The 25,681-nt window shown below is 34.2% G+C and overlaps 3 protein-coding genes across 7 annotated transcripts; 1 reads left to right on the top strand and 2 right to left on the bottom strand.

Annotated features, from left to right (window-relative positions):
* Positions 1-654: 654 nt before the first annotated feature.
* Positions 655-1,407, bottom strand: LOC114322627 (uncharacterized). Its single transcript, XM_028269977.2, has one exon. The coding sequence runs from the start codon at positions 1,405-1,407 to the stop codon at positions 655-657; it is 753 nt and encodes a 250-aa protein (XP_028125778.2).
* Positions 1,408-6,926: 5,519 nt separating this feature from the next.
* On the top strand, positions 6,927-13,240 carry LOC114300030 (uncharacterized). 4 transcript variants are annotated; one of them, XM_028244885.2, is made up of 3 exons: positions 6,927-7,461; positions 8,192-8,235; positions 12,883-13,240. In XM_028244885.2, the coding sequence occupies exons 1-3, from the start codon at positions 7,067-7,069 to the stop codon at positions 12,936-12,938; spliced, it is 495 nt and encodes a 164-aa protein (XP_028100686.1). In that variant the 5' UTR covers positions 6,927-7,066; the 3' UTR covers positions 12,939-13,240. The 4 variants fall into 4 exon arrangements, with proteins under 4 accessions (XP_028100686.1, XP_028100685.1, XP_028100688.1 ...); XM_028244884.2 differs by having other exon boundaries at positions 12,856-13,240; XM_028244887.2 differs by lacking the exon at positions 8,192-8,235.
* Positions 11,712-21,314, bottom strand: LOC114300029 (serine carboxypeptidase-like 26). 2 transcript variants are annotated; one of them, XM_028244883.2, is made up of 10 exons: positions 20,926-21,314; positions 20,186-20,293; positions 19,468-19,563; positions 19,264-19,356; positions 17,605-17,693; positions 16,609-16,881; positions 16,022-16,188; positions 15,808-15,903; positions 14,428-14,533; positions 11,712-12,108 (listed from the first exon to the last, which is right to left on the bottom strand). In XM_028244883.2, the coding sequence occupies exons 1-10, from the start codon at positions 21,239-21,241 to the stop codon at positions 11,962-11,964; spliced, it is 1,491 nt and encodes a 496-aa protein (XP_028100684.2). In that variant the 5' UTR covers positions 21,242-21,314; the 3' UTR covers positions 11,712-11,961. The 2 variants fall into 2 exon arrangements, with proteins under 2 accessions (XP_028100684.2, XP_028100683.2); XM_028244882.2 differs by having other exon boundaries at positions 16,022-16,191; positions 20,926-21,310.
* Between the last annotated feature and the right edge of the window lie 4,367 nt (positions 21,315-25,681).

Here is a 25,681-nt window from a genome sequence, read left to right as displayed (position 1 = left end):
GCATGGCGTGAAGCCATCCCCTACCCAGGATCAAATTGTATGTGGACAGTACCTTCAACACCCAAAACTCCACCTGCTTGACCACGGATCCGGCTTTGACCAGTAGGATTATCTTTCCTATTGGCCACTCTGGTTGCGAATTAAATTCAACTAGTAGCAAGGTTTCCAGAGCCAAGTCTGTATCTCTAAGCTTGAGCTGCTTGAAGGCGTCTTAGTACATGATCTCGACCGAGCTGCCTTGGTCGATCAAAATGCGTTTAACATCAAAGTTCTTGACGCGAAGGGTGACCACCAGAGCGTCATTGTGCGGCGTCTGAATGCGCTCAAGATCCCTGCTTGAGAAGCTAAGCACATTATTTCCTCGGTCTTGCCCTTTTTGACTGTGGGCTGGAATGACAAAACTTTCCTCATATGTTCCGTTTTTTTGATCATTCCTTAGAGCTCGTAAACTCGCGCGAGCTCCACTACTCCGTGGATCACATTGACCACTCCCTAGGGGGTGCTTCCAGGTCGTCCAAATCACTTGGCTCAGCCGGTGCATGATGTGCGGCCCTGACTCCCCCGTCGATATAACGGTCCAAGTGTCCGGCGGCAACTAACTCTTTCAAGTGTTGCTTCAGGGGCAAGCAATCCTCCGTTCGGTGCCCTCGCTTCTTATGTGCAGTGGTACTGCGGATTGAATCCCTTTTGCGCATTGCCAAGCTTAGCGGGAAACCGGACGTAAACCTCTTCACAGATTTTTCTAAGTATATGGTAGATTGGGATCTTAAAAACCGTGGTGACGCCCGTCCGAGCGTTCAACTTTCTGTTTGCATCTGATACGTCATCGCGGGGATAATCTACTTGGTCGTTGCGGCGACCTTTACCCCGATTTCTACGGTCTGATCCCCTTGCGCGGTCATTTGGACGGTTTGTCTCATGTCTGATCGCGTGGACTTTTCCAGCCATCCTTTTGTCTGTTGCCACCGGATTTGTCTTCGCAGTGGACGTAGTCGCATCGTTCTCTACTCGGATATGTTTGTTGATGCGCTGCATCAGTAGCTCCATGGAAGTCGGTTGGTTCATCGTGAGCGAGTCCTTTAGTCTATGTCCGACCGAAAGACCGTGCTTATATTGATTGATTGCCAGGTTGGTCGGGCAATCAAGGATCTCGTTGAAGGTCTCCCAATATCTGGCGTTGCAAGCTTTGAGGGAGTCGCCTGACTCCATCTTGACGCTCAGAAGGTGGTCTACTTCCTTTGGAGTTTTAGTGTTGGTTTTGAATTGAGTCACGAACGCTTTCGCCAACTGCTGCCACCTTTCGATACTTTCCTCCGGAAGCCTCTCAAACCACTTCAAACCCAACTCGCCCAAACTCGATGGGAAAATAAGGCACTTGAGAGCATCATTACGCCTGTATCTAGCCATAACCTGCTGGAAGTGGCTTACGTGCATGTACGGATCGGTCTTTCCGTCATAAAGCATAAACTTGGGTTAGTGCCCGCTAGGAGCGGTGTGGTCTCTATTTCAAGGGAGAAAGGGGTGGCGCTCAGCCTTGCCAAATCTTTGTCCAAAGGGATATGCACGATTGAACGGGGTGGCGGCATCACAACCTCTTCACTGGCGCGACCTCCGTAGGATAACCGCTGAAGCGCTGTCACCCTTTGAGTCTCCCATCAGCGCGCTCGTTCTATCAAGACATCCCTCAAGTCCTCCGAATGAGCGGAGTAGGAATAACTCGACGTTGTCGGCGGACGCGAGGGATGATAACTACTATCTTGCGCACAAGACTTCTCTGTTTGCTGGTCAGAGTCTCTAACCCCATAGATTATGGTGATGGAAAGAGATGGCATGTGTCGCTGCTTCTGGCTACCTGAACGGCGGGGTTGGGTGCACTCATTGTGGTCACCCATTCCAGCAACACCCTTCCCTTTGACTTGCCGCTTGAGAGCTTCCATCTCCGCCGCCATTCTCCGGATGACGGCGTCTTGGTCCTTCAACTTGTGCTCCAAGTGGTGAGCGTGCGACTCTCTTGGCCGCCGGTGTCCGTCCGGACTCCGCAAGTGATCAGTACTCTTGGCTCGCTTATCTCGCGGATCTCTGGGAAGTCTTCCTAGTGAGGTCTCCAGGCCCGCCATATTCGGAACGGCGGGAAGTCTGTCTCTCTGCCGAACTGATTCTGGGGTGATACTGTCGATGGCAGACAGTGGTACTTCATTGTTGTTTACCATGGAAGGTGATCAAATGAGCTTGGAGAGCAAGGTCGTGTCTGCTTCGATCTTCCCACAGACGGCACCAATTGTATGGAAAAATAATATCCGATACCATCCATACTCCTCGCGTCCAAGCTGCGCTTCGTTCTGTCTAACCTGCGAACACGACGACGGTGAGTTACCCGGCGGTGTGTTGTCGGAAAACTCCTCCGACAGTCAAGTTAGCACACCTTTAGAGAGAGAGAGATGACAATGTGGTCATTCAGTTTCTCACCAGAAGATGTTCCATCCACAGCATGGGGGGTGCAGTCAGTTTATATACTTTCTGCGCTCACCTCCACGTCTATTCGCCCATTGACGTGTGGACCTGCTCTCCTATCACGCTCTCCCACGTGTTAGCACAAACTTAGCTAAACACCACCTAATCAAACCGCCAAATGGCGTTGGCGTGAACGAGCAGCCCGGTGGCGCTAACTCAGCCTCCTACGACCGTGTTACTTTACGAGACAAACAGTGCTCCTAGCTGAGCTCCATTATGACCGAGCTCAGTAGTCCTTCGTTATGACCGCGATCCTGCTCGATTGGGCCGGTTTGCTGAGGACCTTACTCACCGAGCTAAACGAGGGAACAATAGAAACCGAGCTAACAGAGAATCATTTCCGCAAACGGGTCTAGATTCCAACCGAGCAAACTCCCCCTGGAATGACACAACCAGCTCGGCTCAAACATGCCCAGTCCAATCTTTGCCCAGCCACTACCATGGCCCAAAGCCGTATCATGGAATCTCCCTCTCAATAATGATAATGATAATGTGTATGCACATTATGTGGGCCAAGAGTATAGTCACCATTAAAGCATTTAAAATGAAAAATTAAAAGATTAATTCTACAATATTTTTCATATGGGCAAATTTCACTTTACCCCTTATGATTTGAACCGGATGCGATTTACACCCCTGACATATGAAAATCACCACATAACCTCCATGTGATTTGTGGACTGAAGTGCACACTAATTATATGAATAGACTATTATACATTCTTCTTCTTCCTATTCAAAATTAAACCTATACATACATACATATATGTATATACTCAGTTCTTTTTTCTATGTTTGTAAACCTCTTGTCCACATAACCCATTCTTACTCAGCAACCACCACCACCACCCAATCACAACTTCCCAACAATTTGAACACAAATTCACACTGATTGAAAATTTTGTTTTATATTATTTTTTTTTTTATGTAGAGCTTTTATTTACTATGGTTGCCAACCTCCACCCAGCGCAGCCCATTCCCACTCAACAACTACCATCCAATCACGGCGTTCTAGTGATCTTGCACCTATTAATTGTAATATTTATTTATTTTATTTTGATTTAAAGCCTTTGTTCTGTTAGTGATGTAGCTGATAATTCAACTCAGTGAATTTTGTTGTGATAGTTAAGCAAATATACAGAGATTCATTTCTTGGTTCTCTCTCTACTGTCTTTCTTCACTTTCTAGACTGTCTCTATTAATATTTTTCATACCAGTTTAACTAATCTTTGCTATAAAAAAAACAAAAGAAGAAGTTATATATGTGAGTATATATATCTATAATTGCAATTGGTTTAACACCCATTTTAACCCATACTATAATTATTATCATAATTAAATTAGAATTACTTTTATAAGGTAGAGAGAGAAACGAATAGCAAACAAAAGTAACAACTCACATTCAAAAATGCAAGGTCATTTTATAACCAATAGGTATATTTATATGAGCTGAATGGTTATTGTGATGTTTTCCAGCAAATATAAGAGGTGTTGATGGATATATAGAAATGGAGTAGATAGAGATATAGTAGAGAAAGAAAAAAGAATGACATTTTTTATAAATTTGAACTTGTGTAAGGGGCATTTTTGTTTTCAAAATGACCCTACTCTCCACATAGGTTAGGCTAGTGATTCTCTCATTCCGTTATGTTAGACAGAAAAGTTAACAGTACACTTTAGTCTACAAATCACATGAGAGTTATGTGATGATTTCCAAATGTTAGGGGGGGCAAACCGCACTCGGCCCAAACCTTAGAGAGTAAAGTGAAGTTTGCCTTTTTTATATTTTAACTAAAATCTCACTTTAACCTCGTTATTTTTAACTATGATAATTAACTCTTACAATTTAGGTCAAGTCATAATATTATCATCGTGTCTATTTATCGTTAATGATGTTGATTAGAATGGAAAGTAAAATAATCAAAGTAAAATCTTGATAAAAATATAAAGATTAAAGTAAAAATTTAATAGAATTGAAAAAGTATTAATGAAGCCAGATATAGCAAGCTTCATCGATTTTATTAATGACATATGGATGAAAGTGTGACAATGTTGCTGAAATTACAGTATTAAGAATTAATTATTAAAAATTTAAAGGCGATACGTAAAATTGACTCAAAAGAAAAAATTAAGGTTACATTTGGTAAAATTTTAAAATTATGATTTGAGAATAGAGTTGTATTTTGAATTTGTGAGTTTAGAATTATGATTGAAGTGTGAAAGATTTGCTTGATTATAAGTTTTGAAAAGAGTTTTGAATTGAGTGATGTAACATATGATATTTGATTCAAAAATTTACAACTCATAACTAAACATACAACCCAAAATTCTATTCAAAACTCATAAATTTTTTTTAAAAAATTCCCAAAATATTTGTTATTTAAAATATAAAAATAGTACGTGTCAAAAAAAAAAAAAAACAAACACTGTTCTGATTAACTTGCTAAACGTTTTTGAAATGTCCATAAAGATGACCGGATATACGTGTTTTAAAAAGTGAATTTAAAATCAATTTTTTAAAATTATAAGCAAACATCACGCGTAAATCAAGAGATAAAATCAAAATTTTAAAATTCTACCACGGATACCTGAAGCGTCATTTTACAATCTCTTATAGTATGACATGTATACCAATCAAAAATCGAAGATCACACGTTCCGGACAATTATTGGTGCCAATTGTAGTGGTGGTGATGCTTTCCCTTCACGATAAGAAATCTAATCACAACTCTACTTTCACACGTAATATGAATATCAGAATTGACTTCACCACTGTTTATTTGTAGTCTTAACTTTTTATGCTAATGTGAGCATGCTTTAGTGTAGTTTATTGTTTATATATATATATATATTAAAAATTAAGAATTTTTAATAAAATGTTTGGTATACTTTTGTTTATAGTTTATGAAGAGTTAGTGTGTGCAGAAAAAACTATAACATTAGAATGGACGAGTGAATATGAGTTCTGTTAACGTTAATGAGTTATCATATGACTCTTTGATGACTTACAATCACAAATAGTGAGTCTTTATTGACTGAGGTGTTTAGTAGTCGAGAACAAACTTATGTTTAATCTAGTATAGTAGATTATATTCTAACTAAAGTGCATTAGTAGAACCTCTAATGATAGCATATCTAGATTTGAGAATTAAGAGATCATTTTATACCTTTTGAATTTACTAATGAGAGTATTATGTACCACTTAACCATTTTACCTTTGCCCTAGGTAGGATCAAGTCCCATGTACAATGATTTTTTTTAGAAGTGATATGTATTATCTTATTAATTATAGACTTGTATCATGAACTTGATTCACCTATACTTGGTTCTGTCTATTCTAACTATATGCTTGACCAAACACTTGACTATGAGTCATGCTTGACTTTCGTCCTCCTAGCTTGGTCAAGTCGTGTAGTTTTGTAAAATTACCTCCTACAAGTAATTTTTAAAAAGTTGATGAATTAATATTTTTAACTTTTAAAATATTTTACTAAATAGACTCCATATATTAGTGTATATATCTTGTGTACTTTAGGTAAAGTTTGATTTGCAAATAAGAGGGGATATAAGACTACTTTATTTTGAGATAAACTAAATATAAGACCATTTCATTTCACAAGTGTAAGATAATTTTGTCACAAAAAGAAAGGAACAACATATCTGAAGATAAGAATTTAATCACAAAATGTTGAAATTATCCTTCTCAAAATAACTTATTCTATCCCGAGATAAGTTATCCCTTTCAAATTTTATCCTCCAATCAAACATAACTTTTTAAGGACAGCCAGCCCAACTTGCCATTACTATCAATTTTGTTGAGAAGCATCTGTGATTGGGTTCTAGCTGTGCCTTGGTCCATCGAGATTTTTTTTTTCTTCAAATGGTCGGTTCATCGAGATTATTCGAGTAATTCCTTCTCCAAAGCGGTCATTCACCGACATATATTTGGTGTATTTTTTTATAAATTAAAAAACATAAGTTCAAAGGTTTTTTTTTTTTTTTTTTTTTTAAATTTTAAATTTATAAATAAAAATTATACTAAATAGTCTAATCTACTAAAAAAAAAATAGTTATAGACAGTTTATATAAATTACCCTAGATAACCTCCATATAAAAAAATAAGTTGATAAAATATAAGTAGAAACACAATCCGAGCACATGTACCTTAAAAAAATTAAAACATCCATAATTAATCATGTGATAAAGAAGATAAATGATTAAGAAAATACTATTTATCATGAGATTTTATGTCAAAAATAAGATGTGTAGTATAAATTTAAAATTAATAAAATATGAATCCTACATAAAATAATTAAATATGTTAATAATAATCTTACTAAATAGGTATTATTATTATTATTAGCATTAATTTTTCTTAATAATCTTACTAAAATGACCCTTAATTTTTCTTTATATGTTCGTGGTGCAAAGTATCTCAACGGCCCAAAATGAGCTCCTCCTCACCGCAAATCCAAAGCATATTCTCCTCAATACCTTATTCCCCTTTTTAACAAGCCATCCTTCAATCAAACATTTTAGAGAGAGAAACAGAGAGAAATGGGTAGAGCCACAAAAGAGAAGAAAACAGCGAGAGCCGAAGTGTACTACGGAGACGAAACATGCAGAGAAAAATCGACGATGTTGCTAACAGAGATGGGTTTGCCGAATTGGCTAATACCATTCGACGAAGACATAAAGGAATTCGGGTACGTGATCGAGACAGGGTTCGTGTGGCTGAAACAAAGAAATCGGAGAGAATACAGGATAGAGGAAGTTGAAGGGAAGGTGCTTGTATATGACTCGGAAATCACAGCCTATGTTGAACCCAAGAAGATCAAGAAGCTAACTGGTGTGAAGACCAAAGAGCTTTTCGTTTGGATCACTTTGAGTGAAATTCTTGTGGATGGCTCTACGGGGACTATCACCGTCAAGACTCCCAGTGGCCTCTCCAGGTCTTTTGCTCTCTCTGTTTCTGCTGCTTAAAATATATCATGTGGATGAATTTCATCCCTCTTTTTTTTTTTTTTTTAATGGAAAATAATTTACAACCAGATTTTTTGTACAATTTTTTCTATTTTTTTTTTCTTAGAATGATGGTTGTGCATCAAAATTGTGGGTATTTTAATTTATTTAAAATGAAAGAAAAATTTATTTAGAATGATGTGACAATAGCGTTTATGAAATTATAAAAAGAAAAAGAAAATATTATTTATCATAAAAAAAATTTGTTATCAGAATGACGTGGATGTGGCGATGACTTATAAGTCCCGGTGCAATCACGTTATTCTGGATACAAATTGTGTTTAAAAAATTACAAGAGGGTACATCATTCTATATAAGAAATTTGTTTGTATATTATTTCTCTAAATTTGTACAGAAAAAAATTAGAAATTATCAAGTAATTTAGGAAGATTAACCTGGTGGTGTGCCCGGTTACATGCGTTCAAGTATTTGCTTTGTTTCTACTTTTCTTTGAAAAATAGAGACTCTTTATAATTGGGAGGGCACATGATCAAGTAGTATTTCGAAAACACCAAATAATTTCTTGCTTGTGTATATAAGGCTTACTAAATTTAGAAATAGTAATGGGTCTCACTACTATTTTCTAGATATGGTATATGTTACTTTAAAAAGAAATTTTTTGTTTTTTGTTGAAATTTATCCGGTGATATATCAAAGCAGCTGTGGAAATGGATGCCCTGAAGGAAACAGTTTCCAGATGATGGGTAAGACACTCAACCTAAGCTTCTTTGGCTGAGAAAAACAATCAAAATTCATTGTAAATTTGTAATTAATCACTCAGCCACCAAGAATTTCAATGATTTACATTAGCATAAACCAATACAATTTTTTTTGGTAGTTGTATTGGACCTACTATATGTTATAAAAATAAGACACAGAGAATATATGTGCTCTAATTATTGCCATTAGTAAGCATTTCACCTTAAAACGACATCTATATGTAATACTATATCAACTTTTTATGTGTATTTATGTGATAAAAATTATATATATATATATATATGTAGAACTCAATATAGTTAAAAATAACATGATTTATTGGTGATATATAACAGTCATCTTTTTCAAAATAAAAAGGGAATTTTTTTTAAATTTGGTGCTAGAAAAATGTTGTTATTTGCTCCCATCAGATTTCTCTAGACCTCTACCTTCTTTAGACTAAGCCCTTGCTTCGTTTTTCTCATCGGAGTTAAAAAAAAAAAAAAAAAGACTACATAAGTTAATAAGACAAAATATTATTTTTTATTCATAATCATTACACTTTTTTTCTCACAAAAATAAAAAAAGTCCCAAAACAAAAACCAAACAAGACTAAAAAAGCCACGCTAAAAAAAGTCTCAACACAAAAAAATTGACTATATTAACCAATGCCAAACAACTCCTAAATTTTGAATTTTTTTTCTTTGGACCCCATCTTAATCCCAATAATTCTACTATCATTCCTTACACACTAACCTCAGCTCTCATCTTTACCTCTGGTTGTCACTGTGCCTCATTCAGCAACCCCTCTCACTGCAACTCCCATTCCACCCTTCATCTACTAGTGCCTTCCCTCCTCCATCCCTGTTTTCCCTCGCCCTCTACAGTCTCCACCGTCACTATCGCCACCCTCCACAAACCCCATTTGTTGTGATCCCTATCCTGTGACCCTTGCGACCTTTTTATACTTGGCAGCCTCGCCATACAAAGAGAGAGAGAGAGAGTGGGGGGCAAGGGAATGAAAGGATGGGTTGAGAAAAGGAGAGTTGGTAGAGCTAGGGATGGAGGAGAGTAGCTATTGGTTGGAGTTCATGGGTTGGGATTTGGGTTAAAAAGGTTCAAGAGGTTAGGGATGAAAGTAACAAAAAGTCTACGCGCACAGAGGATTGAACACATAAACTGTGTATCTGGCAGGCAATTGGTTAGAGCTTGTCGATTGTAGTTGTCATAGTGTCGACCGCAGTTGTCATTTTAGTCAAAGTTTGTCGACTGCGACTGTTATGGTGTCTTCCAATCGTCCGACCGGTCATCCGATAAAATAATTTGCGTTTGATCCTCTGTGTGCACGTTGCTGATGGAAGTAAAGATGAAATTTTATGATAGGCTAAAATAATAATAATAATTTGAAGGAAGGAGTTCAAAAAGAAAGGTGTAAGTTGAAAAGGTAAAAGGCAAATGGCCAAACTGCTACCCAATTGGTACCCAATAATTTTTCGCCAAACTGATCTATTTCATGAATGGAATAGATGTATCTATTTTATGATTAATAGCTAGAAATGATTCACAACAATAAATTTTTATTTTAAATTTGAAAAAAGTTAAAAGAAATGGGCTAAGAAATTATGCACTCTAAAAGGTTAAAAATTAATTTTATTAGGATTAACTTTTTATAAGCATATTTTTTGTCAATAAATTGTTATTATTATTATTATTTAACTAACTCTTAAAAAACTCTTAAATATCGTGAGGTGGGATCCACTTGTTTTTCACTAAACCGTACACGTAATCTCCATTTACCCATTTGGTTGGAGACTAAAATTGATTGAGTGAAACTATGGCTTATTTTGGCAATACAATTAAAAATTATTTTTTTGACTTTTTATTTTTTATTTTTTAAGATTATATCATTTATTTATTTTTTTTACATTTTTTTTTGAAAAAGTCTAAAAACAAATAAAAAAATTAAACTTTAACCTACTTATCAAAACAGACCTATCTAATAATACCACGTGTTATTATTGCACTTATTAATTAATATATCTACTAATGGGTCAAATTTAAAACTTTACCATCAAGGTCAGAACCAGAAATTCATTTGCAGGGGACCAAGACATGAATAAATTTTTTTTATCTGAATTGATATAAACTACTATTTTTTTAATTCAAAAAATAAATTAAAATTTGATATTAAATTAGTAAGTAAAAAATAAAACAATCATATACTTAGTGAATTTAATACATGAATAAAAGCAAAGTCATGTATAAACAATTCTTTATACAAATCAACTCAATTATCTATCAAAGGGGACCTCGACATTCTTTCATATCTTGAAAGTCTTCAATGATTGACTTTGTGATAAATTTTTTGGCAATTTCCTTTTCCATGTACACAAGCAAAGAGTCTCTAAGAAATTTATTTTCCATTTTGTTACAGTTAAAATAAATATCATATAAACTTAAAATTGAAAATTTAGATTGAACATATAAAATTCATTTTAATTTTGAATTTATAACACTTAATTTGAATAAAATTAAATTTGCCCAAATATGATTAAAAAAAAAACCTAGCAATTGAAATCTCATGTCCTAATTCATGAATTTTTTCTTAATATATAAAATTAAAAAAATTGTAATTGTATCAACACGACATTGAAAAAAAGATAATAAAAATATTACAAATTGAAAATAGGAATAAAAGAGAATATGAATCACATACTTGCAATAATAAGAAAAACTAATAGCAAAAGCAACGCTCTTTTTCTTTGTTACTCGTTGATTTGACTCCAAAAAAAACCTTACAATTTTAAAGAACAACAATGATAGAGAGCTCTAATTTTAGAGCTCTAGAGAAAGCTCTAGTGATATAGCAAGAGAAAAAAAAAAAACATAGATATATATATCACATTAGCCTCCGTTTGGGAAGTGGGTTGGCTTTTTGGCTTTTTGACTTTTTAGCTATTTTAGCCTGGGCTATTTTAGCCTGGTTTGGGAAGGGCTTTTTGACTTTTTGGCTTTTTTGACTTTTTTTGTGAGAGAGGATTGTAATGATTATGGGTTGGATTTGATGTTTTGTTTTTTGTGGCTAAAATAGCCTATTTTGTTTTTTGTGGCTATTTTAACCCCAAACCAAGTTCCCAAACAAAGGCATATATGTGAGTCTCACTCTTTATCACATAACTAGAACTCTCTTTAAAATTTTAAAATTAAAATTCTCAATATTTATTCTTTTAAAGAATAAATGATGTCGGCACTGCAGCAAATCTGTCTCTTTCTTTTTGTGCTTTCTGTCTCTTTCTCATTAGGACGAGAAGTGAATTTTTAATTATATTTTATTCTTTATTCTATCTTCAGTTTTGTTTTTTTTATTTTTTTTTATTTTGAGAGAAAGAGAGAAAAGAGACCTAGAAAAAGGAGTGAGCCATCTAATGCGCAACTGAGGCCGAAATTACTTGATAATAAAAAAAAAAGCAGCCGAGCCATCTTTTCTAAATAATTATTTATTATTAATATTAAGTTCAAAATATATAATAAGCTTTTTTTTAATTTTAGCAAGGGGGCCGTGGCCCTTTTGACCCACGCATAGGTCCGTCCCTGCCTACCATTGCATCATTGAGATGTAAAATGACAAAAAGAAAATGAAACAAAAAATTATATAGTGGAAGTACATCATGTCACTAGAATTTCACAATGGTCCATTATTAATCATTAATTTAGGAATAGTCCACCAATAATCATCTTTGTGCTGGGAGATGTTTGCCAGATAAGAAAGAGTGAATGAGAGAGAGTGCTTGGCTGGGCTTGTTAAGAGGTACCAAGTGACCAGCTCCTCTCACTGTCACATATGTCAAGCCTTCATACTCAACTATCCTCCCTCCCACCTGCATTTTCATCCACCATATATCATATCAGCTGTGCTACATGCATAAGAATTATTTATGAGGATTAAAATACAAGAAAGTAGGGACCACACTTGGGCTTCACTTATGGTATAAAAAATCAGTCACGGGATAAAAGACAAGAGTGGGGGCCACACTTGGGATCCACTTATGGATTCTGCTCTTGTTTTTATTTTGTGAATGATTTCTGTGTAAAAAATTTACTTTGTATCACATAAATTTGGTATCAGTTCCTGATTTGTTTAGTTTTATTTTGTTTTTTGTTTTATTTTGTTTTTCCCTAATGAATAAGTGTTAGGATCCCTTGGTTGTTAATTCCGCGAACAAAAACGGTTTTGTTGTAATGTTTGTACTCTAGTTGTCTTTGGAATAGATCGAGCGGTGAAGTGATGGCTCGAGCGAAAAATAACATCTCTTAGTAGTGTAGACTTGTCCTGCAAAAATACTAGGAGGTTCCATTATGCACTCAAGTATACTTTCTATCACTCAAGCGAAGGCACTTATGGTTTCTCCGCATCTTCAACACATTGCTCGAACAAACTTTCCTGCACTCGAGCGGTCTTTATGATCCTATTTTGTTTAAAGCTGTGCAAGTTGCAGATTTTAAGGTTACGACTTCTAGATATGAAACTTGAGACTCTGTGTTTTCTTCTAGAGTACTTACCTATTGTTTCCCTTGATGATTTTGTGAGTTGATCGTGTCACATGAATTGGATTTCTTATGTCAAGGGGTTTGTTATGGTTCTACTTTTCTAGAGCGTTTAGTCGGTGGATTCCGAAGATTTGAGCTTGGAGGTTTTGAAGGAGTTTGAAACTGCTCATCGTTGTAGACTCGACTTGAGTGTTGTGGATTCAACATTGTGCTAATCAATTCCGAGACGAAGGTGTTGTTGAAAGAGGCACAAGAGATAGAAGACAATTCCTGAGCATGTTGGGTAATTGTTTGTACTCTTGTGTATTTTCATTATCTTCATAGTTGATTGATTAGTGACTTTTAGCCCGTGATTTTCAATCACATTGGAAGTGCTCAAATTGTAATTTTTTTCACGTTAACATCTTTTGTGTCGATTTATTAATTATGATACAATAATCTAAATTACTTTCGTACGTGTTACATGATTTATTGTTAGTTTTTGTGTGTTTGGAATTTTCTGCAATTAATTCTATTTTGAATCACGAATTACTTAAATTTTTTATTAAGTTAAACTATTACTAATGGTCATTCGATGTTTCTTTATAAGTTTGCACTCCAATCTATTAGTTAGAAACCAAGGCATACAGCCATTATAGTTAAGCTCAAGTTCGAATAAATTATTTTGTTAGTTCATTTAGTTTTGAAAAAATTTCATTTTGATTTTTGTATTTTTTGATTTTATTAATTTAAACCACACACATTTAATTGCGTTTCAATATGTTTTTGTTTCCATAAATTGCAGTTCGCATTTTATATTCGTTCCAAAATTGCAATGGCAAATTGCAGATGCGCCATATCGAAACACAATTGTAAATGTGAGATTTAAATTAATAAAATTAAAATTATAAAAATTAAAATCTTGTTAAAAATTAGAGAGATCAACGGTATAATTTCCGTTTCTTTTTTTCTCAAATAAGTGAAGTATAGTGGTCCTGATTAGATACGATTTAAAAGCCCAAAAAAGCCGAATTGTTTTGAGGACAAAAAAATAGTAGTACTAGAGATATATAATTTTTTGTACACTAATTTACTCTCTCAAATAAAAAAATAAAACTTGTTGGACTTCGCTTAATACATTTTTGTCTTTTTTGGGCTTCTTCCAGAAGAAAAGTCAACCAATAAAGCAACTACAATCTACCATGTGAAGCCTAGTATTCAATTTGCATTTGCAAGGCCAAGAGTTGTATTACCAAGCAAGTGGTGCTAACAGAAACCAAAAAGTGGAAAAGCCAAAAACTAGTTGTATTTATCAAAAATGAAAAAAACTGAAAAATTCTATTTAAGAGAACCTAAAAATGCAAAAAAATAAAATAAATTTGATTGGTGTTACCCAAGACTTTCAGCTCAGAACTATGGTGAAGCAAGGCAAAGTAGTCAAGGGCATTGCTTTTGTTTTTCTCTTTTGATAGCTTGAGCCTACTTTTGAAGTTGTGTGAAATAGAAACTAAAAATATCTCTTATCTATTAATTATTAAAGTAAATTGATTAATTCAACATTAGTTATACTTATAAGTTTTTTGATGGAGATTTTGGATAAGCATTGATTATCTAACCATACTAATCTATTAATATCTTATCAAGTAAAACAAAAATAAAAAAAGTCAAACCTGATGGTTGTGGTACCAAGAACGCCATGGGGATTTGAGAGGCAATCCAAGAGCTTCAATGCAGTATCTTGACCCTATCACTGGCACTCTCCCATCTGTGTCTCCACTGCTCACGGCAGCCCAAACCACACCCACCACACCCGAAAAACAAATTTAAATCATATTACAATGTGTACGATTTTAAAATTGACAGTGGTAATATGATATTCAACGATAATTGAGAGTTTAATTTTTTAAAACAATATTCAATATAAAAAGATAGACATATAAGGCTGCAATTGCAAGTTGTTCAAGTTTCGCTCCAAAATTTAGTGAGTTTCAAATTATGTTTAAATTTGGTTTATATATATAACAAGTCAATCTTGAGTTGAGCTCGCGTAACTTGGTTCTTTATAGTAGATATATGCTTATTGAGTAATAGGTTATTCAACTTTTACTTAAAAATTTAACCAGTTTTAAAATATGTTTATATTTAAATTGTTTACCTAACGAGTCAATCTCAAACACATTTTTTACGAGTCAGTCTCAAACGTGTTGTTCAATGTGCAATGAATCAGAAAAGCTGAAGATGCCAACTGCCAACAAGTCATCAAAAACCAACCAGTCTAAACAGTATTTTATTCCTTTTATTTTTTCTGACTTTGAATCTCTTTATGCAGTGTTTGGTTGAGAGATTTAGAGAGGGATTTGGAAAGGGAAAGGAAAAATGTATGTGAAATTAGGTGAAATATATGTATATTTATTCACATTTCACCTAACTTTTCCATTTCCTTTTCAAATTCCTCCTCAAATTCTCCAACCAAACATTCTCCAGCCAAACAAAGTACTAAGGTAAGACCAAATTGGATCCATCCTCCTCAAAAATTATACTGTAATTAATTATAAATTATTTGTATCAATTAAATTTAGGTGCAACAAGAGATTAAGAGGTCCTGAGTTCGAGTCTCTATTTCACTCAATATGTGAAGTACTAGATACTAACCATTCGATCATAGATCCAAATTGGAACCTGTTATCATTAATTTCTATGTATATGTTGTGGGAAGACGAGTATTTCAGTATCTCTTGTAATTTTGTTTAACAACATTAAAAACAGCAGGTCAGTAGAGGTTTTGATATTCCCAAATAAATAATTTAACACTATCCATGGTTGATGGTTTCAAGGCTAGGGGAATTTCGATGGTTTTGTCCTAGATAAGGAAACACTACTCCGTTAGAATTGTAAGTTTTATTATGAAGGAAAACATAAAACAAAAGGAAAAGAATATATATATATTTTTTGGTTGTTTCTCTTACCAATTTAAATTTCAAAAACAACATTATATCATTAATGGATTGGGGAGGGCATGCAAAGGGGGGAGGAGAGTAATATAGAAGTACCTGTAAATCCAAATTTTGAGGCCACCTTTGATGAGTTTAGTGTAGATGGGTAGGACAGAAAATACAGTAAAGTTATATGTGCCTAATACAGAATTGCTGCAAAATTTAGTTAATTATCCACACTAATTAGTCGAAACAAAAATCAAAACATGGAAAGAAAAGAAAGAAAATTAACAAACATAGATTGAAGTATAGAGTAAGAAAGCTAACTTACTTGCAGACATTCCAATTGACAAAACCATTTGCACCTCCTCTAGTATTTGCATGAAGAGATGTTTGAACATCAACCCTGTTGAAGTAGTGTTGTGTATATGTAGAGTAACACGGATCATACCCACCTCCACCACCTATTCTCATCCTCCTCGATCCATAATTTTGTGTCTGCTATAAAGTTCGTCCAAATAAAACCTTCAAAGACCAGATTATCTATTCTATTATATACAACTTACAACTCGTAATGCTTTGTCACAGTTTTTTCATTTTCAAATTGTCCTGCACCTGCCTCACTTTTTTATTTTAAATTTCAATTTTTTATAAATTTTCAGTATTTTTTTCTCTTCATATATCAATTTTTTTTATCAATAAATAAAAGATCAATAGATTGATTTTTATAAACGTAACACACATTTCTTACAAACGGAATGCATGTGCATACAGAATGATATAGTATTACATGATTCGTTTGTTTTAATTTTTATTTAGATATACAGAAATATTCCTATCCTATCATTCAAATTATGTTATGACAATCATTTTAATATATATATATATATATAAATATATAAATATGATTAGAATCACCTTAGAAGAAAATATATCACCGTCACTGCCACGGCCACTACCACTAGTGTTGAGAAGACAAATAGGGGCATAGATATTATAGATGTCAATCTCATTGTACTTCTCAAATACCACACTCATGGCTGCATTACATTCACCAGACCAATCAAAGACCTTGAAATTGCATACTTTTTTAGCATTTTCAAATTCTTGATCTGATATTACTGAGTGGCTCCATGCATACTCTAGCAGTCCTTTATAATCATAGTAATCATTTGTTTCTGGATTCCCTACCTGCAATTCATAGCTAACTCATTAGTAGTGGCAATTCTTTGACTTGGTAACCGTATGGGTTGTGAATTAACTGTGAATCAACTAGGAATCGATATGTACAAGGAACTGATCGATACAAATGTAATTTTTGTCCCCACCAATAGACCAGGATGTATCAATATCAGAATGGAAAAATCCAATACATATCAAAAGATACTGCACAAACTGTTGATATTTAAAACCATGTGCATATGTGAGGTAGGAGGTGCATTTCATGATGTCAACTACACATAAATCAATGTATGGCATAAAGGCAAAAGACACTAAGGGCATGTTTGTTTGGGCGGATTGGATTAACATTCCCATGACTAATAGTCCTAGGACTACGAATCCGTTGGATTATGTATCCTATCTTAACTAATAATCAAGTTTAAAATATTTAGTCCGTCCTTCAATTGTTTAACCAAACATTGGATTAATAATTTTATTGGACTATTAGTCCAATCCCAAGCTCATGTCCACCCAAACAAACATAGCCTAATAGTACAAGTCGAACCCAAAATGTTGGAAGTCATGAATTCACCCTTTTATCCATTGGGCTATCATACAGATTGCCGTATTAGTAATTTACTTTAATCACTTACATTTTTTGGGGATATTTTTATGATGCAAGTGATAGTTAAAAGTAAAATGTACTCTCCAACACATGCAAGTAATAAATTCAAAGAAAGAGAGGTCACGTACTATGAAACCTTTGAGATTAATATAGGGATATTTACTTGTATCCTTATTTCTGTCATACACAAGCTCTGCCAGCTGAGGCACATAATGTCCTACAAATAACCAAAAAAAACAAAAAAAATAGGGAGAGAAGAAAGAAAGTCATGAGAGATTTAGAGAGCCAAAATTTCAAGGTATAGGACCTTATGCCCCCGAAATTTTTACATTATGTGATTGAAAGTATAGGGGGATGGGATTTGAGTCCGAATGATTGCCTGTAGTTCTTCCTGCAGTGACCCAAAATGACAACGTGTTGGGGAAAACTTACAAAAAAAAACACACACACACAGAAAACTACCCCTCCTCTCTCTCTCTCTCCTTCGACGTTGGGGCTCCGATCCGGTTTCGATCCAGTCCCCCCTCCGTCTTCTCACTCTCTACAACTTTCTCTCTTCTCATTTTTCTCTCCCTCTCTACACATACATACATGTATATATGTAAGCGAATTCATGTGTCTAAAAGTGAAAATTTTACAAAGCAAAAACTCTTCAAGTTTGATTTTTTATTTAATTTTTCTTCAGAATTCTAATGAATAATCACAAAACTGAATTTTTTTTTTAATTTTTGAGTAATTTTTCTTCAGTATTCTGACGAGTGAATCACAAAACTGGATATATTCATAGCTATTTCAATTGAAGCCTTAGGATTAGAAGAGACCCAAAATCATAGTCAATGAGAGAATCTGGACAAAATCTAGAAATCTTGCTTTTGTAGAGAGAATCAACCGAGATATGGGGTTGTTTGTGTGGTGTTGAGAGGGAGAGAAAGTTGATTTGGGTTTGAGTAAAGAGCTGGGGGTGGGTTTGATAGTTGTTTTTTTGATAAATTATAAATACATCTTGAGATTTGTTTAAAGTACAGATTGCCCTTTATAGTTTAAAAAATTACAAATATTCCATTGTTAAAATTTTTTATTTAACAGAATTAACTAAAAAAATAAAATTCTTAATTACTCTCCTATTAAATAATAAAATTATCAAAATTATTAATTAAAATGTATTTATAAGATCATTAAAAATTATTAATTGACTTGATGATTTATTAATAAAATAGGTGATTTGTTATAAAATTAGAAATCTTAGGGATGAGATGTAATTTTTAAAACTTTAGCAGGTGATTCGTATTTTAATCAAAGTTCAGGAATGTATTTGTAATTTTTATATTTTTTTAGAGAGAAGAAGGAGGAAAAAAGAGCAGATCCGCCACCTCGCTGCTGCCACCAGCACTGCCATGCTGTCTCCGTCGCCTCACCTCATCGTTTCTGTCGTCTCGCCTCGCTGCCGTCACCCTCATCCTCTGTTCTTGCTCTTATACTAGTCGAGTAGGTTAAGAGTTTTACCGCTGAGAGAGATAAAAGAAAAAATAATATCAAAACGACGTCATTTGGCACCATGGCAGGAAGTACTGTATGATAGAACGGCAGAGGATCCAGACTCAATGGGTTTTAGGGTCAGAATACACTTTTAGATATAGTCACACAATCGTGTTTTGAAATTCTTGACTGAGTGTGTATTAAGGATATATGGGCAGATTTTAGGGTCAGATGAAATCCCTCTTATTCGTAATGCACTTCTAGCCACACGATTGTATCTGGAGATTCTTGTAAGGGTTAGGCTATATCACCTGCATAACTCTCTCCTGATATGAAGACATCATGGTTTTTGAAGTGTGGAAATCTTTTCATCCAATTCACCAGGAAATTGTAGACATCCTCAGCTAAAAAAGTTGGTAGAACAGATGATAAACATAGAATTTAATTATTGAATGAAGGTACATAAGAAAAAATTGGATTGCATTTAATTATATTCTAATGAATGGTGAAATTACCAACAAACACATCATCCAATTTGGTAAAATCAGCAGATGTGTTGGTGTAAGAGAACCCAACTCCCACTGGTGACTCCACAAACAGCATATTGGCTTCTGCACGATATATTATACACTTCAAATTTAATTTCATTACTTAATAGTAATTACTTTCATCTTAAATATTATGATTTCACCTGATTATATATTCACACAACAAATATCATAGTGTGGAACCCAAAGAAGTTATCTGAAAATGAAATATGTGAACCAAATTCATTCTAAGTATGACCCACATCACACTAAAGTTAAATTTACATAGCATATTTCATTTTCTGATAACTTTTCAAAATATCTTTTGGACACCCCAACTTTTCCCAAAAAGTATGGTGCCTGTGTCAAATGTTACATAAATATGTAGAATTGACCATATTTAGAAAACAATTAATAATGATACAGAGTCCAAAAAAATTATCTAAAAATGAAATGTATAGATCAAATTCATTCTAAATGTGATCCATATCACAATAAGTTTGAATCTACATAACATGCTTCATTTTCTGATAACTTTCCAAACTATTTTTTGAGCTCCATAACATATTCACATTTTGGCTTGCTAATAAATTTTCAATTGTAGCATCTTCATACAATCAAATTGAGTAGCCAAGAGTTGTTATGATGTATAAAAACACTGGCAAAAAAAGATCAAAGAAAGAGACTATGAAATGAAGAAAAAGACCTTTATTCCAAGAATGTTTATTGAATTCAAGACCAGAACCACTTGCATCGACTCTGAGAGGACCCAACTCCACAGCAGCACCATACCCAATTGATGAACAACCAGGTCCTTCAACAGCCCAAAAACATTAAAAATAAATAAATAAAACCATTGTTAGAGTCAACATAAAAGTCATAGTAACTACTTGGTACATTAATGTATGTGTTTGTGGAGTATATCACACTCATTAACCAGAGGAATCAATTACAAACAAATAAATAAAAAAGCACGGTACACAAATTTACATAGTTCTATAAAATTGGTTAGGTCAATGACTTTCACTAGTTTCACTCTATTAAAAAAAGACAAAAATCAATACAGCTGCTTGTGTATACAACAATATATATGCTACTATTTACATCATTAAATTATCATAAATCTCTTACTACTAGTCAAAAGTAATTCACCTTGGAGGCATAGGAAAATGAATTTAGTCACACTTCAGGAGTATGTGAACAAAAGCAGAATTCGATTCCTCCAAAAATGTGAACTCTATATCCAAAAATGTATTAATCTCATTTAAATTATAGACTCCTTTGGTTTAAACGATCAAAAATTGTGTTTTGTTTAAATATTTTGATAGTGTGTAAATAAAATAGAATTCAGTAGTGGAGGTGATAATGTGTACAGTACTAACCAGATTCTACCAACTCAACTGTACACTAATATTTATTGGAAAAAGAAATGTAGTGAAGTTGTACCTCCATTGAACCAGAGCAAGAGGGGCTTAATGGACGGATGAGATTGAGCTTCAAAGAACCAATAGAAAAGTGCCCTCCCATGATCTTGGTTAACTGTGATGTAGCCAGAGAAGTGAGAGAGTGGTGGACTTGAAGGCTGACCTGGTAGATTTAGTACTTTATCCGATTCATGTGCTGCTTTAATGCATGTAGTAGTAGTAATAAAGGACCCAAGAAAAATAAATAGAGTTAGAAGAAGAGAGAGAAATGGAAGCTTTGTAGGAGCTGAGACTGAAGAAGCCATGTCCTCTCTCCTCTCCTCTCTCCCCCTCTCCATTTAATCTTTCTTATAACTGTGACAGAAAGGGGAGAGAAAGTGGAGAGGGAGAGAGAGAGAGAGAAGTGGTGGGGGTCTGAAATTGTGGTTAATTTGAAAGAAGTTAAACAGTCAATGTCCATCCCATGAAATTTGGAAAATTACAGTTTTGCTAAGAATACCAAAAAAAATATATATATATTTTTACAGGTTAGGATATAAATGTTAGACAAAAATGTGAGACCATATTTTATTTCACACCTATGTTCCATTATGTAAAAATATTCTATGCATTTAGTTTTTTTTTTTCAAATTTATGTGGATTAATTTTGTTTTCAAAATATTACTATTATTGTTATTATTATTTATTTATTTTTTTTAACTTTGTTAAAAAGAGAGGATTTCTATTAGCATCTACTTTAAATCTTTCGACTCCCATTTCTTTGAACACCTATCATAAATCTTAAATTTCAATGATATTTTTTTTAACACTCCACTTAGTATCAAATTTACCACTATTCATAATATCATTACATCCAAATGCACACCTACCTAATTTTACACACCCTCTCCATCATGGTTGAAGACAGTCTCTCTCCTTCCCTCGCTTGTTGAAGAATGACGATGATGGTCCCTCTCCTGTTGAAGAACGACGATAATGACGGTCCCTTTCCTGGATTTATTCTAAATCAATGAATGACAATATCCAGTTTATCAAAACCATTGCATCATTGCATCATTGTTGTAAAACTAAGCCAAAATCACACCATTGGTCGACCGCCCAAGGGTTGGTTCAACATTGTGTTACCGAACATAAACAACTTTGTCAACACCGTGTTGCCGAGTAGAAATTATCTGCTTAGCAATGTATTGCCAAACATAAACAATTTTGTTAGTAGTGCGTTGCCAAACAACATTTGCTTAGCACTATGTTGCCAAACATAAATAATTTTTTTAGCATTGTGTTGCCGAACAACATTTGTTAAGTATTATGTAATTTAACCCTCAATTCACTCTTTTCCATTCCAATTCAATATAACAAACAAAATAATAGACATCTATTCCAATTCAGCCATTAATTTATAGTTCAGGGTTTAGAATTGTGATGAAAATGAATATGTTTAGGGTTTAGGATAGTGATGAAGAGGAATATGCTGGGTTTAGAATGGTAATGAAAAGGAATGTCGGGTTTAAATATGGCGATGAAGAGGAACGTGATGAAGAGGAATATATTGAGTTTAGGTGGCAGAGGTGGATGTGCAATATTGTAGAGTTGTCTTTATTTGGTGGATGGGTATTTCATTAAAGATTGTCCTCTAATGTAATTTTATTTCAAGTATAATTATAATAAAAAAAATTGAGACTTGGAAAGTCCAAAGAAATTAAGTAGGTGATAATAATGGCCTTCTAAAAAAAAAAATCAATTTGACAAAAATAACGGCCAAAAAAAATATTTTTCCAATATGAAAATGATGAATATTTTTATTTTCTTACAAAATTATTTTTTTTGAATCACCATATTTGGTTTCATTTTCAAAATTTATTTTTAATATTTTTTGGTGAATAAATCCTCTTAATTAGATCTTGTCGATATTGTATTTGAATTCTTTTTATTTTCTTGTTCTGAGTTTTTTTCAACTGCACAATGCAAAAATTAACCCATGCATCTAAAATATCACGTGATTGTGTTCGATTAATGATAAACTTGTGTTATTGAACAAACATACAACTAATATAAAAATTTAAGATACAGTTATATTTTCTTTCTTTCAAACATTGGACTAAAAATCCCCTTCCTTCAAATGTCAATCATCGAGCAATCCAATTGCCTCTTGGCAATAAACATTGAATAATGTTATAAATGTTATGCAAACTTAAAAATCATTTAAAATTTTCAATAATTTATTGACGTGGTTTCAATTATATTATTGAATTAGATCCTATTTTAAGTTTTAAAATATCTTTATTGCATGTTATACCAGCTAAAGGATAAATTATAAATACATTATCAGAGATTTGCTTAAAATATAAATTATCTTCTGTGGTTTTGAAAGTTACATCTCATCCCTTGAAGTTTCAAATTTCATAATAAATTATTCATTATATTAATAAATCATCAAGTCAATTAATAATTTTTAATAATACTAAAATTTTATTTCAATTAATAATTTAAGTAATTTTATTATTATATAAGAGAAAAGTTAGAAATTTTATTTTTTTAACTAATTTTGTTAAATAAAAATTCTAATAAAAAGATATTCATAATTTTTTAAATTATAAAAAATAATTTATATTTTAAATAAATCTGAATGCTATACTTATAATTTATCCTAAAAATAATCTATAAAATTTGAGATTTATCCACAAACATTTGGCCATTTATCCACAGCATCCTAGCAGTATCCAGGAAATTTCATCCACGTGTCTTGTTGCTCATTATAATCCACAAAGGGATGAGTCCAAACAGAAGGGAACGTAGTAGGCAGTTCCATAGGGAAAAGGTAATGAATGGAACGTAGTAGGCAGTTCCATCGGGAAAAAGGTATCTATCGTAAATGGTTTATTAAAATTTTTCATCAAATTTTTTATACGGGTGTTAGATTTATATAAATTGATATGTGTGTGTCTTATATCTATATAAAAAGTTTGATAGATAATTTGATAAATTATTTAGGATCTAATGATACAGTTTGTCTCAGTGAATGGATCGGACTGGTCCAAGCTTCTCAAGCCCAGGTCCAAATGATCAAGCTCACCGGACAACCTGCAAACAAGTTCAACGGGGAACGGGGTAGTCCCCTAGTGAACCCTCCAACGAGTAAGTTAGGAAGAGAAGTAGAGTATAGAGGGAGAGATTAGAGATAGAAAAACTTAACTTTCTTCTTGTCTTCAACGTTTACTTATATCCTTTGGTAATCATTTTGCTGTCCCTTCCGACCTGCCCTCCTCGCCGAAAGTCTATACTGTAGCTTACCTTGTTCAGGGCAAGGGGGTCCTGTTCCGACGGAGAGGTGTTGTCGTAATAAATGCTATGATGGGCTGCATTAATGGTGATGTGCAATGGCAATAATTTTGTAGATCTTTGTCTGCTGATGTAGCTCGTCCTTCAGCTGCCGTGTGTCTGAATGTCATTGGTTCTTTATGCCATGTTGGACTCCAACTGTCCTGGACCTCACCAGCCGGGTTATGCATTGGGCTTGAAGTGATGGGCTTGAATTGTTCATAGTGATTCGTGGCCTTTATGAGCTTATACACGTCAGGATCTACAACATAATTTAAAAGGTAATTGTGACATAATTAAATATTTGTCAGTGGATATATTTATATGGGATTAATTTTTTTTTATAGAACAATTGGGGTTAATTATACCAACATTTCTTCAATTATTAGTAAATATCATATTATCTTCCTCATATATAAATTAATTTATTTTGATTCTTTAACAATGAAAGTGTATCAAATCTTTAAAAAAAATTGACGTATATAAGTCCATAAAGGTCACGAATCACTATGAACAATCCAAGCCCATCACTTGGAGCCCAATGCATAACCCAACTGGTGAGGTCCAGGACAGCTGGAGTCCAACATGGCATAAAGAACCAATGACATTCAGATACACGGCAGGTGAAGGACGAGCCACATCAGCAGACAAAGATCTGCAAAGTTATTGCCACTGCACATCACCATTAATGCAGCCCATCACTGCATTTATTACGACAACACCTCTTCGTTGGAACAGGACTCCCTTACCTTGAACAAGGTAAGCTACAGCATAGACTTTCGGCAAGGAGGGCAGGTCGGAAGGGACAGCGAAATGATTACCAAAGGATATAAGCAAACGTTGAAGACAAGAAGAAGGTTAAGCTTTTCTATCTCTAATCTCTCCCTCTATACTCTACTTCTCTTCCTAACTTGCTCGTCGGAGGGTTCACTGGGGGACTATCCCGTTCCCCGTTGAACTTGTTTGCAGGTTATCCGGTGAGCTTGATCATTTGGACCTGGGCTTGAGGAGCTTGGACCAGTCCGATCCATTCACTGGGACAAACTGTATCATCAGTTGGCGCCGTCTGTGGGAAGTGGTTCTTATCCGGACGCCAGTTGTGCTCATTATCGCCGGAGACCCTGTCCTAATAACCTTTTCCTCCTACCCATCCAAGTGTATGGTCACGACTAGATCCATGGCTTTTCACCATAATGCTGTCGACCATCAAATCGACCCTCCCAATCCAAACAACCCACCACAGTATATCATTGAGCTTACCAACAGCATTAATCGCATGGCCGAACAAAACCAGGCCTTGATAAATGCTTTACTCCAAAGAAACCTTCCGATGCCTCCTCTACCACCTCCAGATATCCCACCCAACCAAGAAAGAGCCCCGAGCCATACTGTTCCGCAACCCTATCCATCCAACTTGGAGGGTTTACAACCTCCCCCCCCCCCGCGCGCGCGCATATAAA

The sequence above is a fragment of the Camellia sinensis genome, chromosome 7, assembly GCF_055761805.1.
Source record: "Camellia sinensis isolate YWXY chromosome 7, ASM5576180v1, whole genome shotgun sequence".
Classification (NCBI taxonomy): Eukaryota; Viridiplantae; Streptophyta; class Magnoliopsida; order Ericales; family Theaceae; genus Camellia; species Camellia sinensis.
The sequence above is the reverse complement of the archived record's forward strand: the minus strand, read 5'-3'. Positions and strand labels throughout refer to the sequence as shown.